The 17,176-nt window shown below is 43.1% G+C and overlaps 1 protein-coding gene across 1 annotated transcript in view; it reads left to right on the forward strand.

Moving 5' to 3' along the window:
• Positions 1-17,176, forward strand: part of ITPR2 (inositol 1,4,5-trisphosphate receptor type 2) — a 242,864-nt gene that overhangs the window by 14,509 nt on the left and 211,179 nt on the right. The window contains exon 2 of the mRNA XM_018918626.3: positions 14,411-14,481. Within this exon, the coding sequence (XP_018774171.1) occupies positions 14,411-14,481 (71 nt within the window). The remainder of the gene's footprint in view (positions 1-14,410; positions 14,482-17,176) is intronic.

Here is a 17,176-nt window from a genome sequence, read left to right on the forward strand (position 1 = left end):
TTGGAGGATGCTGTTCCCACCTTAAACTGGCACCTAGGTGTCCAGATGAAATTCTGTGTGTCTGGATTTCTGATTCATATCAGCCCTAATGTGGCAGCAGCTGCTTTCAAATGTGTCTTGCCTAGAGGGGATTACAGGGAGTGCTGTGAAGTCTCATTTTACTTCCTCCACCTTGGCTACAGTGTGCTAAGAGGTGGGGAAGTTGGATATTTGTGCCATCACTTGTCGATACAGAACTGAGCACTTGCTGGTCAGCTGTTTTCTGGACACTTTGTTGCCAGAGTAAATCAGCAGAATATCTGATTTAAATGCCATTGAAAGTCTGCTCCACAGCTATGACAGGATGTCTTCAAAGTTAGTTGGCAGGAACTTAGCAGAACTTTGGTGAGGTGAGTGCTGTGATACTTTTTTCTAATTTCAGGAAAACAAGTTAGAGACAAGCTTTTCTGTTGTGTAAACACAAGGTTTTAAATACAAACAAATAGTTATTTTTGGTGCTCTTTTCCTATGACAAAAATTAAACTTGAAAGGTAAAAATAAACAAAAACATGTTCTAAAACATTTTCAGATTAAAGGTTAGAAAAAAAAAGAACAAAGGCTCAAACTCATTTCCAACTCACATAATTGCTGACATGAAGCTGCAGTCCAGCCAGATGAACAGCACATTGTGAGGTGCAGGAATAATTTGTAGTCCTTTTAAGTAACCAGAGTAGCAAGCAGCATATGCATGCTGTGGAATAAAGCCTTTTCTCTGCTTCAGTTTTTCTAAGAAATATGATAATATTTAGGTTTAACCAATATCTGTTTCTATCTTAATGGGTCACAAGAGAGCACTTTACTTCTGATGTCTTATTTAGGGCTCCGTACCCATGGAAGAATTTATATGTGAGTGAACTCTGGTGTCAGAGATGATTGTGTCTTTTGCCTTGGTGAATGGTTTTTCAAACCACCAAGGCTGTGAATGTACATGTACTCTGCAAGTTGTTTTTTTTATCAGTGGCTTCACATTACTGCTCCCCATCAAAACAGTTTATGTGAGTGTTTCTCAGCCCTCTCTAAGCAGTATGAGCTCATATACTTAAGCAATTTAATAGATGATTTGTGCTAACAGGGTTGACTGTTGCTTAGAGACCCTCAGGCTCTGAAAGGTTGTAATGTGAAATGAATGACCCAGATTAATGTTTACTTTTGCCCTTGCCTGCATTTGAGTCAATTTAGTTCTGTTATTGACTGTTGTGATCTGTGGGTCCTGTAACTCAGAGGAGTGTCAGGTTGTAGGTACAGTTTGTGGTAATTGGGAGTGGGGCTGTGGAGCTCCATCCCTAGTGGGCTACAGCTGTGCAGGGCAGGGGAACAGCATTGAAGGCAATGAGGCACAGAGTGCCCAGGTGCACTGACCAACTACCAAAGGGAACAGAGGGCACACAGCTGCAATGCATGAACCATGAGGGGGATGAAGGGTTGGGCTAAAGAGCAAGAAGGGAGGCTGCTTGCAGCCTCCTGCAGTGATGTTACTATGTATGGGTTGAAGCCTTCTGAAATTATGTGATAACACTCTGTGTATTGTGGCCATCTTAACTGTGACATATGCTGTAACATCAGGTATGCTGTTTTATTTCCGTCTGTCAAATCAGAAAATAGTGGAGAATTCTGCTCCAGAGAGGTGCTTGGGGCAAGGCTGGCAGCTGTGATTTACAGTCAGGGAGGAAGTTTGGGAAAAGCATGTCTGTTTTAGCAGGAGGCTGGACCTTCTTCCACTTAGGCTGAAGCATCTCAATGTCCTCTTAAACGGAAGTGTTAATCAAAATATAGCAGGCTAATTGTTTATGTGAGTGGATGAGATTATCCCAGACAATGTGGTGCTGTTTGACTTGGAGAAGGAACTGTGTAACTGTATGCAAAGCTGCAGCACAGTGATAGACGATTGGCTTTTTGATTAGGTCATAAAATCTGGGGAGGTGATAAAAAGGGAGCTGATTTTTGGGTGGGGTGCTCTGCTATCTTTTCAGATCAGCTTATAGCTGTGGAGTATTATTTACTATGCACAAGTGAATAGGGACTAGTCAGTGGGCAGGTTTTTAATCTTAATGTGCCAGGCAGCAGGTTAAGCTCTTGTGATAATGTGTCCGAGAGCTTTGTGGAGTGATAAGGAAAAGGTTAGAATAGTTTTACTGTGCTAATATTATTGCACTGTGTTAGATTAGAACTTTTTTAATGGGGGTTGTTTGTACCAATTAGTTTAACTTGAAACTAGATGCGAGCTTTGCTATGCTTGTTTCAGTGTCCAGGTTCCCTTTGCAGGAGAGTGTGCAGTAGTGGTTGCTCCTACAAAATCTCTATGGGAACAGGGCTGTCATGAAACTAAACCTCAGAATCTCAGGCTTGCCTGTAATTGCATTTACAACCGTGCACTGACACAAAGAGATGGAATACACAAAGCACCCTGAAAAGCACCATGCCTTCTCTCTGAGAAGGGCTGCTAAAACATATCCCATTTACTTAATCTGCTCTGGGCAGAGAGAGCTGACATCTCTAAAAAGGGAAACAGGTGTCTTTCAATTGCATTTCTGCATGGTCCCCACTGTCCTGGTTGAGAGTTGGCCATGCAGGAGTAAGGAATGGTGGCTACTTAGTCCATTATCCAGCACGTTCTGATCTTGCTCCAGCTCCTTGTGGGAGCTGCGTGCTTCTCTTCAAACCAGGTAATTTATTTTCTCCTGTCATCCCTCATATTGTTTCTTGGAGCCCCGTGCCTTGGAGCCCCGTGCCATCTTATTGCCAGCCTTTCCCACACCTTGGATTCTGCCCTTTCCCACCCCCCTGTTGCTCGAGGGCACCAAGAACTCCTTGCAGGACCAGCTAAAGCCCTGTGTGCTCAGCCAGGGCTCTGCTCTGTGTGCAGAGGAGCTGATCCCAAGGCTGTCCCTCTGCCATGCCTCCTGCCCAGCCTGCCAAGCAGCTGCTTGCCCAGTGCTCTGACAGGTCCTGCCGGTGAGTGGAGAAGGGGAAATGTTATTTTTTCCCATGTATACAATGAAAGGAAGCGCTGTAATAAATGGAGTGAGGTAAAAAGGCTTTCCCGGCACATTACCTTCTAACACTTCTTCATCCTGTTTCTCTGCCCCAGGTCCCACTCTGCTGTGGGGAGCAGGACTGAATTCCTCACAGCTGGCTCCTGCCAGCCCCCAAGGCCTGGCTTCCTCAGGCAGGGAAAGCCCTGCTTTGTCCTGTCAAGGGGATGAAGGATGTCTCTCCCTTGGAGCTGGGCAAAGGAGGGTCTCCTGCACCTCAGCCCGCTGGAGCTGGTGTAGGGAAGTGCTATTTCATTGCTAATATAGCAAAAGGAATAACAAAGTCTCCAGAAATTATGTAAAAGACAAGAGGGGTGGGTGGGAGGGTGGAGAGAGGAAACACTTGGAGATGTCTGCAGTGCTTCCTGTTTGCTTCTGAAGATTATGAGTCAGATCCCCCAGAAACAAAAGAGAGGGGTTTGAAAAATGGTGAGATTTAAAAAAAGTAATCATGCGTGCATCTGTTCTCTTGGTCTTCTGGTTTTTGAGCTCTCAGGGCGGGAGGCCATTTTTCACATTTTTCAGGGCAGTGGTGACAGCAAGGAGCACACACTTTTCCAGTGAAAGTAGAGAGGTTTTTAATATCTCTCAATGCAGCATCAGGAAGGAGACCAATAGAAGAGATACCAAAGATCGCATGGCTTGGAATAAAATTTATGCTAGCATCACAGTTCCTCTAGAGTTGATTGCTTTGGCTTGAAGAGGTGTAACCCTGGTTTGGCTTTGGCTTGGTTAGATGTAACCCTGGAGCTGGTTTGCCTTTGCTTTCTGACGTATATACTTTGGCACAGAAAGGAGAAGGTGCATTGTGTGTGCCCAGATTGTGTTTGATACTGACCCAGAGGGAAGAACCGTGCTCCTTTTTCCCAGGTCAGACACAGTCTTCATCTTTAAAACCCATGGATTCTGTGGGATTTTAGCATGAGTGTTGATAAGTGTATGTGTGTACAGCAGGATTGCACTTAAAAAGGAAAAATGAAGTGGATATCATTGTTCCACTTATTGTATCACCAAGTGCAGGCTTTTCTAGAAAACCTGATTTCTTTGTTTCGCTGCCAGTTAATTCCCAGTAAATGTATGTAAGTGATAAAAGACTCCAGTTTTCCCAGTAGAAAATGATTATTTGCAGGTGCTTTTCCTCCATTCAAGTATCAGGATAAGCTGTGTGTGGGGAGACCTGGAAGCATGTCCTTCAGCTGAAAAGAATGCTGCTGAACTGGAGGGCCTGAAGGTAGAAGGCCAAACTCATTTCTTTGTAACAGAGCTTGTTGTTAAGATACGCCTTAGGAGGTGATCTGACTGACAGGGACAGCACAGCCAGAGAGTCAGAGCTCCTTGATGCTCAGCAGAGCCATTACTGAGAGCTCAGGTGGACCAAAAAAAAAAAAAAAAAAATCTGTATTAGTAAATAAACACCAGCTCTTGTCTGCTCTGGGTGCTGGATGCAATAGCCTGTACTACTGTAAGTGTTTTCTGGAGTGATTTTTGCCACTTATGCTGTCCCCAGACCCTGTTGCAGGGATGGGCCTGGAGGGGGTCCTGGAAGCTCCTCCTGGAGTGTGCAGCTACCCTGGTTAGAATGCTGAGCTCTGCTGAGCAGATGTGGGGTTTTCTGTGCCTCAGAGCCTGGGAGAGTCCTTGGGCATGTGAGATTGTATGTTGTGAGTGTAGCCTCCTGGTGGGAGATGCCAGCCTGCCTGGTGGTTGGTTTGAGAAAGGTCTGAAACAGTTTTGAGATGTGAACATGCTTGTGATGTCATTTTCCTGCTTTAAAAGGGTTATGAAAAGTTCCCACAAGTAGAACAGGCTCACACCTGTCCCCTTGCGCAGAAGTCACTGTTTTGCCACCCTGCTTGTGGCTGCTGTTTCGTGACTCTCCTACTTCCCAGCTCCTTCCACTGTGGCCAGAGCATTCCTAAGCATTTCCTCTCCAGGTTTCTGCTCTGTGCTGCTACGTGGGACTCACTCAAGCGAGTGTGTACAGGTCGGGGTAGGTGTGGCAAAGGGCTCCCAGAGCAGCTCCCAGCAACTGGGAAAGCAGTTCTGAGACAATCTGGAACAGCTCCCAAAATGATCTCTCCCCATAAAAAACTGGCTCTTCTCAGTTTTAAAACAAGTAAATAAAGCCACTGTGATTTCTCAGCTGTTGTAGTTTTTTTTGATTTTTTTTTTGTTTTTGTTTTTTTGAACGTTTTTTTAAACTGGCTGCTGAAGAAAGAGAAGTACAAAGAAGATGCAAAAATACCTGGGCAAGCTGCAAACATTTGTAAACATTTATTGTTGCGAAGTGAAAATAAAAATGATACAGTCCTTTGTTGAGAGAATTGGAGCACGTGTTGATGTGGAGTTGTTTCCTGTGCACAATTCTCATTGCCACCGGTGAGAGCTGGACACATCAAAGGGTGAGCAGACCTCGTTCAGGGAGTTCCTGCCGGCCCAAGTCATTGTCCCCAGGGGCAGAAGTAAAGGCTGAAACCAGCAGCAGGATTTTGGGAGCTGGATTGTGTGCTGGCTACAAGCTTGTTGGTGGTTATGCTGTTCAACCTGAGAGCTGTCTCCTTTTATCTGAGGGCAAAACCAGGCAGCACTGTAATTCCAGAGCAAGGGGGTGGTCAGGAAAGGTTCATGTTCCCGGTGTAAAGTGCAGGTGTGCACCCAGTGCCAGGATATTGCACATCTCATGGAAAGGGGCTGTGGCTGGGGGAGCTCAGGATCTGTTGTATGAGTGTGCTTGGACAGTTTCTGTGGCTGCTGAAGGGAGGTGCACTAAAGGAGGGGTATAACACTGGGTCAGTACAGAGTTGCTGCAGAAAAGAGCTGTCTGACTACTTTCAGTGGAATTATATGTGTTCACACTAGCCTGGGACTTGTCCCCATTGTTCACCTCTGAAATGAGGTGAGCCCTTTCTTTGTTTGGTACTCTGACATATAAAAGTGTTTGTAATATGGAGGGTTTTGTTATCTGTATTGTCTGAAAAATTGGGTATTTTTAATTAAGCAAAAAATAAGACATGTAAAATTTGCCTCTCCTGTGTAAAATAAGCACCACAGAATGTGAAAAATGTCAGCACTTTGGTTGAGCAATGTTTTCCACTCACATTTTTACAAAGTGTGACGTGGGTTGATCTGCTGGATTATTGTTGTTTGCGTTACAAAATGGAGAAAGAGCTTGGATCGTTTTCCAGGATTTACATTCCACCCTGTGTTTGCAGGATTGATAGTTTTTTCATGTATATTTGTGTATGCATATGTGTTTGTATGCATTTTTTTGCCTACATATATATTGTCATTTTAGATGCTGAGGTTCATTACAGACCTTACAGTAGCATCTGAGGCTCATTTGTCTGCTTAAACGACAATATTTTTACATTGTGTTACTTCAGCAAAGTTTCCTAATTTTCTTCCTTTGCTTATGCTTCCTTTCTACAGTAAGTGTTGCCATTTTGATGAGTAGGTGTGACTGCCTTCATTACAGGGATGAAGTCACTTTTTGATCACTGGACAGATATTGGCATTTCTCAACAGTGCTTTTCTGGATGAATCTCTCAATTTTCATTAAATGCTGTTAGCAGTGAATGATCCAGCCTTTCTGACTTCTTTTATTAGCACAGTTCTTCAAAGCAGTCCTTTCAAGTGGCCATTCACAAATACGTGCAAAGGTGAGAAAAAAACCTCAAACTCTTCTGTTGTAAACTAGATGTAGAATTTGTTTTGTTTTGGATTATTTTCCCTATGCTGCTGGCTTAGCTTTGTCTGTGACTGAATAGGTCACTCTGCAATGAGTTCTGCTTGGTTTTGGGAGCAGTGATGCTGTTACTAGGATCTCTTACCTGAAGTCACTGTGTACCACAGAAATTTAAACTGCTCAGTCTGATAGGGACCAGTAAGCTACATGCCTAAAGATGCAGGGTTGCCTCTGACACCCTTATTTTAATTTATAGTGGTCCCAGTGTCAGTGTTTCTAATGTGTGTTATGTTGATATACCTAGTAATTTGGCTTTATGTGTGCTTTCTTATATTGAGACAGCTGGGTTGCAGACCTGTTTTATGGGTGGTTGTAAGGTGTGAGCAAGCAGAGTTCAAGTCATGTGTGTAATCTTGATTTACATCTAAGTTTGGGCCAAATCCTGGGCTTGTTACAGTGTTTGCATTCCATATGTAGCTAGGTGGATTAAGTGGAAATGCTGAAGAGGTTAGGTTGCAATTAAATCTTTGAAGAATGACCCTCCGTGTGAGGTGCTGACACTGCTGCTTCTTTAAACTTCATCCCTCAGTGCAGTTCTGGGAAGCTGGGATGATGAGGGTGAAATCCTGGCCTCAGAGATATCAGTGGAAGTTTTGTCCGTTCAAAGACAGCCAAGATTTCACCTAAAAGGAAAATATTAGTAGTGGAAAAATTGTCCAGTCCTCCAGGGGATGTGCATTATTATTGGGTCTGTATCCTGCAAGCTGCTAAAGAAAGCCTTCAGAAAGCTTTCCTAATACTCATTTTATATATTCAGGTTTTTTAGCTTTAATACAAATTTCACCCAGAAGAGGGTTTGCCTGTGGAAGGCTTTTCCAGTTAAATGCCTTTAGGCTGTTGTAACATCCTTGTAGGATAGACTCTTACTTTTCATATTAAAAAAAAAAAAAAAAAAAGAAAAGAAACAAAGGAAGAAATCAACCATTTCCTTGGGTTTATGGGAATGTAATTTGTTTATCAAAGGCATTGAGACAGACTGAAGCCAAAAACCTGCCTGGGAGCAGAGTGCCAGTGTTGTAGAGAAGTACAGCAGGACTGGGTGTGCCTGGGGAGGGAGCTGGGTGGGATAGGCTGGCACACCTCCTCCCATTGCCAGTTCCCCTTGGAATCACAGAATATCCTGAGCTGGAAGGACCCACAAGGATCACTGAGCCCCGCTCCTGGCTTTGCACAGCACAGCCTCAAGAATCACACCCTGTGCCTGAAAGCATTGTCCAAACACTTTCTGAGCTCTCTCAGCCTTGTGACTGTGACCAGTTCCAGGTCCCCTTTTGACAGAAGAATATAGGTGTGTTTGGCACCACTGAGAATGACTTGATGTATGTTGTATTGATGTGAGGATCGTGAAATACTGTGCAAATGTTAATTTGCTTGGCAAAAATCAGTATGTCCAAGTGTAGCTCTGTACCATTTTTTTGGCGCATTAATGGCTTACCTATTGCTCAGGCCAAGAAAATTGCAGAACTGAGACTAAAATCCAAGAATCATGCTTTCTTCCTTCCTCTGCAACCTCCAAATAATGTTTTATTCCTTTGTAATAATTTACTTTAGCGCTGTTCTTATAATTTGATGGAAATTGCACAATGTTTTAAATGTAAATATAGCTATAAAAAGGGCTAAACAAGCTCTACCAAACAGAAGCTTTTGCAATCTAAAAGCATGATTGGATATAACACAATACAATAGAATAACAAAATGGCATTTGGGATTTATAGCTGGATTACTTAACTGAGCAGAAAAACTTCTGCTTTTACTCCCTCCCCCTTGACATGCAAGCCTGCAGGTACAGTTACAAGAAAATATGGATACGCTATCAGATAAGGAAAAAACTTTAGGGCTAATTATTTGTGCAGTTATTAGTGCAAATGTGGAGCTGCCTGCTTGTATTGATGGTGTTTTTGTTTCCCACTATGTGCTTGGGATTGTGCTTTCTGCCCTTGTCTCCACACCATTTACTAATACAAAGTGACCCACACAAGCATTTTTGGGATGGTGGGAATGGCTGAGTGTTCCTCCTCTGCATTTTATCTGTGTATCTCAGATAAAATGCATCCGCATCTTGGTTTTGCACTGCAGGTTATTAATGGTGAAATTTGTCTGCTGTTTTAGACACCTTCAGGAGTTTGGAATGTTTTAGATACATAGAATTTTGCTTTCCCAGCATAAGGGTATTTATTAAACAGCTCTTTTCCACCGGTTTTATGTTTGTGGCAATTAAAATTTGTTCAGAAAGGAAAGTATAAATTTCCTAAGGTTTGAGGCAGGCAGGAGCCAGACTTTCTTGTGTCTATGCTGCTGTACCTCACTGGTATGAAGTGAAGTTCTTTAAATATTGTGTTCTGCTGTCCTCCCATTTGTCAAAAGGGCTTTTTAGCATCGAATCTTCCTAAGTTGGACAGAGGTTTAATAGCCCTTCTATAAGTGCAAGGAAAAGCCTTTTTATTTTTTGCTTGAGCTGGGATTAATCTAGGGAACCCTAAAAGATGTGAAAAGATGATGGTAAAAAATTTGGCATTGGAAAAAGACAGGAAAAAGGACACATTTCATACAGGGTAGCTAATCATAGAGCTGCAAATCATTTGAAGCAGGATTGGTAGTCAGAAAGGAGTATGAACTCACATTTTGGGAAGGGTGAGGTAGGATGACTGCAGATTTTTGGCAGGAGACCACTTGAAGCACACAAGAAGTGGGCTGACCTAGATGCCTGATAAGAGGCTCAATGAAATGAAAAGTGGGTGGACTTGGAGAAGAACTGGGTGGATCTGATTATTTTGGCACTTGGGTATTTGATGTTTGATTTCCAGGGCAGCAAAATTTTAATCACCTATTGTTCATTATTGGTTGGTTTCTTGGTGGTATGACTCTCATCTCTCTTCCCAAGTGGTTGCTGGGATGTGTGGAGCACAGGAGAGGCTTTGTGCTGCAGTTTGGGAGGAAAGAAGTGTCCCGGGTGGCAGGTGCTCTGAAGGATCATTTCTGTGGAGGAGGTTGTGTGAAGGGAAATCTGAGGAGCAAAGCAAGGGAGCCTTTGTGGGCCGCTCCTTTGTTCATGAGGGGATGTTGAGGTTATGTGGTTTTGGGATGGAACCTCAGCATTCTTTGTGAACAAATATGTTGCTGGGCTCCACTGGCAGTTAAAATGTCCGGCTTCTCTTACTGATGCCTGTTACCAACTTTGCCCCTCTTCCTGTTGCTGCCCTGGCCTTGTGCTGCTCAAAATGGCAGTGAAATTATGATACCATTAAGAGAATAAAAACTGAGCAACATGAGTGTCTTGCACTGAAGACATTGCCTCTAGCTTAGTTTATTCAGCTTTTTGAAGAGAAAAATACTCCATAGGTGTATAAATAGTACCAAATGTGTAATAGACATCAGCAGCTGGGTCTTGTATTTTTGAACAAGTTACACACACACGTGCAGTTCCACCTGCAGGAGAGTCTGTGTGCTCATGTGTTTATTCAGATATTGTTGTACTTAATAATATTGGCTGTGATTACTGGGTGGAAATCTGTGTTGGTAGGAAGAGACAAAATACATTTCAGGGTGGTATTTTTGAAACTCAAGGTATAAAGCTAAGATAAATGATATCATGTGGCTGCTTTCTTTGACAATCTAAAAAGCATCTTATGTTATGAAAGAGACCTAAAAATCCATGAAAACCACTATAATTCCTTTCCTATTATTTTCTTACATTGATGTTTGTTCTTTAAGAATGCAACTGTATCTCAGCAGTAAATCTAAAATAACTCATCACTGAGAACAGTCCTTCTAGGATTACAGCTGTACAACTATTCCTTGACTCTTGCACTACATCTGCAAGTTCCTAGAAACCTTTTGTGTATTTACCTTTAGCCTGTGTTAGGTAATCAGGGGAGCTTGAAGGACACAAAGACTTATGGAGCATATATGATTCCTGCCTATGAACCATTAGACTTTTCTGCCAACATACTTTGCTTATCAGTTATACTGCCATTGCTCAGTCCTGCTCCTCCCACCCCTGTGTCCTTCCTCCCATTTCAGCAGAGAAGAGGCAGCTTCAACTCCACCAGATGACGGGGGAGAATGAGAGGAGAGGAAGAGAGGTTCAGAACTCTACAGTAGCTTGCTTTGACCACTTGACACAAGGCAGAGCTTTCTTCCTGTGCAGTGACTGAGCACTGAACAGATTGTCCAGAGAGGGTGTGGTGTCTCCTCAATGGAGATATTCCAGAGCTGCCTGGGCACAATGCTGTGCCCTGGGGTGGCCCTGCTGGAGCACGGAGGTGGGACCAGCTGCCCCACTGTGGCTCCTTCCACCCTCACCCATCCTGGGTGATTTTGTGATGATAGTGGAGAGTTGAAACTGCCTTTACTTTCCCCCCCTGCCTCTGTGGAGAAGCACACCTTATCTCCTAGGCATTGCTTTAGGTAGCTCCAATTCTTGTTTAATGAGCCTTTGTACACTGTAGCTGTGTACACTTCTGTACACTGTGAGGCCTTGATGGCTTAAACACCTGCTGGTCTGTGGGGTTGGCTGCCTGTGGCACAATGGTGAGGAGCTGCCCTTGCTTGCCCTGCAGTCAGTGGAAAAAGTTCCACTGGTTTCAGTGGGAGAATGACTGGGCATGTGTGACAAGCAATCCCATGAGTGTTGTTGCTTTCAGCCCCTAATTCTGCAATTACTGAATACAAAGGGCCATGCGTAAAGCCCAGGGGTGTAATTACTGTTTAGACTTTCCTGATGATTTATCTTAGGCACTACCAATGAACTGAACAGCTTAATTACAGCAGTTACTTGGAGGGATTGTGCAAACCCCAGGTATTTATTGTGTTCAGGGAGAGCTAGCTCAGCTAGAGATCATTTCATACAGGTCCAGGGATCTCCATCATCATTTATGTGCTGCCAATGTATGGAAAACTGAAATGCAATTGTGTTGTATGTGCCAGGTGCTGAATGACAGCAGAGAGCACAAAGCAGTATTGTCTGTGGTCCAGCTGATGAATTAAACCCCTTGAAGTTAAAGCTTCTCTGATAGTATCATGGTTAAGTGGCTTGAATATTTGTACCATAATTTGGATGAGTGTTTACATAGCTTGCACATTTTATGGTATAACACAATAAATATAATACAATAAATTCTGCCTTTATTTTTAAAGTCTGATCTGATGCACTTTGGCCTCCTATTCAAACCTACAAGCAAGTGATCTTAAAACCTGCTGTGGTGTGGTCTGAGAGTCACTGCAGGTGCCCAGGACCTTTTGCAGCCAAGCCTGTTGTTTAGTTTCACTCATCTCAAATGGATTTGTTAGCAGGTTACAAAGGTTTTGAATTGCTGCTTGTTTAATGCAGCCACCTCACAGGTGTCAGTAACAAACCAGCGGCTGCTTTTGGCTTGCTATAAAAGTGGGATTTGAATATTTTGAACTGTGTGTCAGAGGAAGTGGTCTGTGTTTGAAGAGCCTCTTGTGTTCCCCTCCGCAGAGCGGGCTGAAGTCTTGCATCATGTGGAATGTGCAGCTCAGCTCTCTCTATGGTACTGTAAGGAGTACCTATGGTGCAGCTCAGCTCTCCCTGTGGTACTGTAAGGAGCACCTCCAGAGTAAACAAGGAGCTGTTAGCCTCCCTGAAGGTCATGCAGCTGGAGTACAGGATGAATGGCATTACAGGGAAATGCTGGGGATTAAATTGTTAATTTAGTAATTGCTAAATAAACAAAGCAGTACTTTCCTCAGATTTTTGGCCTGTGTTATAAGAAACAAAGATGTGAGAAGCTGAGGTGCTGAGCAAGGGCTTAGGAGATGGTGTTCCTGCTCGGTCATGCCACTGCCCAGACGCATGTCAATCAACTTTTCTATGCTCTGATTTTGTGTCCATAGGATGGGAGTGGCACCAGCTCCTTTTTCCTTTGTCTTCTCTGATGCCTTTAGTTCCTGAAGGCTGCCAAGCTCATTTATGGTCCTTATCTTTGAGCCTTTAGATGATGGTGAACAGCAAGTGATTGGTATTAATTGTTGGATGTCTGTTCTCTGCAAGGCCAGTGTGTTTGAGCACTGCAGCTGGCTGGCTCAGAGAGTGTGCAGGATCTCATTTGTTTTGCTCAGCACCAACACCTTGCTTTCTATCTGGCTTTTGCTACAGTGACGTGCCATGGTGAAAGTTTTGCATTTCACCCACAGTTGGGGTTGTCATGAGGGTGTTCAAGTTGTCACCAAGGAACACAGGAGATTCCTTGTGAGTTATGGTGGACTTTTCAATATGCCTCCATCCTGACAGTGCTTAAGGTCAAATCTTATGGGTTTCTCTTTAAAAGCCTTCCAGGGATTTTGTTGAGAGTGAGAAGTACTCCTTGGCATAAAAACCCTTTGGCAAAGCTCCTGTTTAAGGTAATCCTTTCTAGTCAGCTCTCAGTGACTCCAGGTTTTAGGTGCTGTTTACAGGAAGCTTTGGCCTATTAGAACATGGACAGAATGCAGGATGCCTGCAAGACTCTTCCTACGTCCTGCTTTCCAAACCTTACTCTTCTATTTAAGCCTGGCCTAACCTAGACTGTGAAGAACCCAACTCCCTAAGGCCCCCTGCTCGCTCCTGAAGCTGTTCTTCCATTCCCCTTCCTCACTGACACCACGTTTGCTTCAAAGTCTGTTATGAGATTGGAACTGCTGACTTCCAAAGTTCTTTGTCATTTTTGCTTCTGGGAGCTGCAGCTACAGTGGAGACTTTGTCATCTTGCTAGAGGTAGAAAACTCATGGGTGTGCTGGGGGATTGGCCTTGCTGTGCTTGTGGCTGGAGGCAAAGCCTTCACTAACGTGAGTCAAAGCTGAATGCATCTATTGTGTAACTTGGCTGAAGCCAATTTGTGCTTTTTATTTCAATTTCCAACAAAAATGCTGCTAAGAATGTTGCTGTGAAGTGGCAGGGCAGTAGTGTGTCCTTAAACATGATTTTCCTGAATAATTGTTTGAAATGGGCAAATTATTTGCAGGATGCTTCCTGAAAGGAAGCTGAATTTATGTCTAGGAAGTTCTGAGAAAGGTTTAACAATTCATATTTTAAATTTTATTGTTTATTTAACTTCTAAAATATTACAAGAAATATATTAGATTTGTCATCTAGATTTTCTGCTGTGGGCTAAAGAAATGCTTATTCATTTTAGCACAGGAAAATGTGGTCTTGGGAGTTTTGATCAGAGCTGAACCTTAATTCCACATGCCTCCTCAGAGGAAAAAATGGGATATGGTGAAGAAGAAAGTCTGACAGCTGCAGGAAAAAAAATATTTGATTGAGGGTTAATGGCTCTGATGAAGGAAAACATAAATTTTACATGGAATATCAATGTATTTAATGTGACAAAAAGGTTTTTAACTGGATTTAAATGAAGTGGGGTCTGAAACACAGACCATAATTTAGTGCTGTAGAAGAAATCCCTCTCTGGAAGGAAAATATAGACTTTCTTGGTTGTGCTTAGTAACTGAATAACAGATTTTCTGAGGTATTTTTTCTATTCCACTGGAGAAATGTGGAAGCTTTTGGCTCTGTGTTGTGGCAGGCATGTCTGTGCATTTATAAACATTGATGGCATGTTTTAGTGAGTGTGATACCTTTTGTTTTTCCAGGTTAGTGGATGACCGGTGTGTGGTCCAGCCAGAGGCAGGTGACCTTGCTAATCCTCCAAAGAAGTTCCGAGGTCAGTAACCAGGGATGGTTTCTCTTTAATGACCAACTGCTGCTGTTCTACCTCCTTGGGCACTTTTACCATGTGACTTCCCAGAGGGTTTGTGGACACAGGGACAAAGTCTCAAACTGGAACATGAATGGCAGATTTTGAGAATGAATTACAAAATTTGCAAGGGCACAAGAGGCAGGTGGAGAATACAGGGGAAGGGGCTGAATTTTCCTGTAGTCCAAGAGTTACTTGCTTTGTTCTGCACATTTAACACTGATCCCCTGCTCTGTGACAAACTCTGCTCCAGCCCTGCTCCCACTGTAAATGGGAAAGAAACTTGTGAGGTCCAAAGCTACTTGAGCTGATAAATTGTTTATTTTCTTTTCAAGATAAGATACCGTTTTAAGGAGTACCCCCAAATATTTTGTCAGCTTTTTGTTTTGCTTTTGCTTAAAATGGTATGATTTTTTTCAACTTGACCTTGTAGATTTGGATAATTCTGCTGTTTTGCTTATTGGAAAAAAATAACAGTGTGCTGACAACTTGTAGATTTTACTTCTTGACTGCTAAGCTGTGCCAGAGCAGAGCCTGATCCAGGCCTCTTTTGGCTTAAAAGGGCTTGGATTCACACTAGTTCTGAGATAAAGAGAGTATGACTTGCCTGATTTAGAGCAATGGAAATGTGTTTCATGGCTGTGTGTATCTATTTTCAATGATCTTTAAGGTCCCTTCCAACCCAAACCATTCTTTGATTGTCAGGGCTTCCACTGACATGCTTAACCTTAGTATTTTATTTTCAGTGTTTATGTATATGCTACTATTGCAAAAAATAAAGCATTTAAAACATTGGGAGAGTGAAGTTCTGCTTTCTCAGAGAGTTTAGGACTTTTTTCCATTATATATTCAGGAAACATCAGCAGTTGGTTCCAGTTCCAGCTGTGAGTATTCAACACACTGGATGAAAGTGAGGATGCATACTTAGAAACTAACAAACAGTAATAAATTTCAGTCGCTGGTGTGACTGAATAACTTTAAAGCAGAGCTGAGAGTAGCATCCAGTGTGGCTTTCAGGCTGCAAAACTGGTATTTCACCCCCTCACTGCCTGCAAATGACTCGCAGTTCCCAGGTTGCACAAAATATCAGGTGGGGATTCTTTGGATGATATTTCTGTCACTGGACTACCCTGACGTGTTTCTAAAGTTGAGCATATCCAGGTTTCTAGATGACACCAAGGTCACTGGGAAAGATTTGTGATAGGATAATTGAATACACCCAAATGCCTACAACTAAGGATCTCAACAGAGCTTAAACAGACAAGCATAATTTTTTCACTGTCTAGTGTTTGAGGGGTTGATTTTATAACTTCAGTACGTTAGAGTTCTTTTCTTGCAGCTCTATGTTGTTCATTTCTAACTTCAAAAGGCAAAGAAAGAAAAAGTTGGTAGGTTTCTGTGTTGAAGATTTGGGCACTTTGATGCATGGTGGAAGCTGACTGAGCTCCCAGCACTAGTGATTTGCCATCAGTAGTGGCAAGACATGTGGAGCAGATGTCAGAGGGGGATGGGACACTGACAAATATACAGCTGTTTTCTGCTGCTGGGGAAACCATTTTCTTTTCTCTTGAGTTACATCCCGGCTTCTGTCCATTAGTTGTGGACAGTTTTGGCTCTGTCCCTTATTGTAACCTCTGCCAGTTGCTTGCATAACACATCCCTTTTTCTCCAGTTGCCTCTGCTCCTTCTTCTCCACAGCATCAAACCTTTAATTTCCTCTAACTCAGATCCTCCTCTTTTTGGGGATTTCCTCTTTTCCCTCTCCCTCACTTCCCCAAAACTTTTTAGTAGTTACTGTCCTCCTCCCTGCTGCTGCTTAGCTCCTTTTGCAGTCTTTCTTCCAGTCACTCATTAGCTCTCTCTTCTTTGTAGTGCTCCATAGCTTAATTCTGGGATTGCTGGCATGGTGGTAGCATGCAAATTTAGATGAGCTGCAACACAGAATGATTTGGGTTGGAAGGGACCCTTAAAGCCCATCTCATTCCAACCTCCTGCCATGAGCAGGAACACCTTGCACTATCCCAGCTTGTTCAGAGCCTCATCCAGCCTGGCCTTGGACACTCCCAGGGATGGGGCATCCACAGCTTCTCTGGGCAACCTGTGCCAGGGCTCACCACCCTCACAGGGCACAATTTCTTCCTCATATCCAATCTGAATCTACCCTTTTTCAGTTTGAAACCATTCCCCCTTGTCCTGTCACTCCATGCCCTTTTAAAAGAAGTCATTCTCCATCCAGCTTTCTTGTAAGCCCCTGAAGGTACTGAAAGGTGCTAGAAGGTCTCTAACACCTGTAGGAAGGAGAAACTAAATTAGTAAAACTGTAATTGTTGCAGTAATTTATGCAACCCACCTTTCTATAAAAGCATGGCTATAGTGTTAGGGGCATTGAATATCATATCAGCTTCAAGTATCCATAAGAAATGTGTGCTCAGGAGGATGGCTGCAGGAAAGATAAACATATAATTTGGATGTTCTCTCCTTCATCCTTCAAGTCAAATTCAAAGTGTGAGAATAGCAGGAGCTTTGCTGAGAGCCCAGCAGAAACTTGCTGTCTAATTGAGCTTTAGTGCCTTGAACCACAGAGGTGTCTTTATCAGGAGAGCAATCAAAAGCACATCTCTGCTATGCTTTGCTAAATTTCTTAGCTCTGCTCAGAGCCCTG

Source organism: Serinus canaria, chromosome 1A (genome assembly GCF_022539315.1).
Source record: "Serinus canaria isolate serCan28SL12 chromosome 1A, serCan2020, whole genome shotgun sequence".
Lineage (NCBI taxonomy): Eukaryota > Metazoa > Chordata > Aves > Passeriformes > Fringillidae > Serinus > Serinus canaria.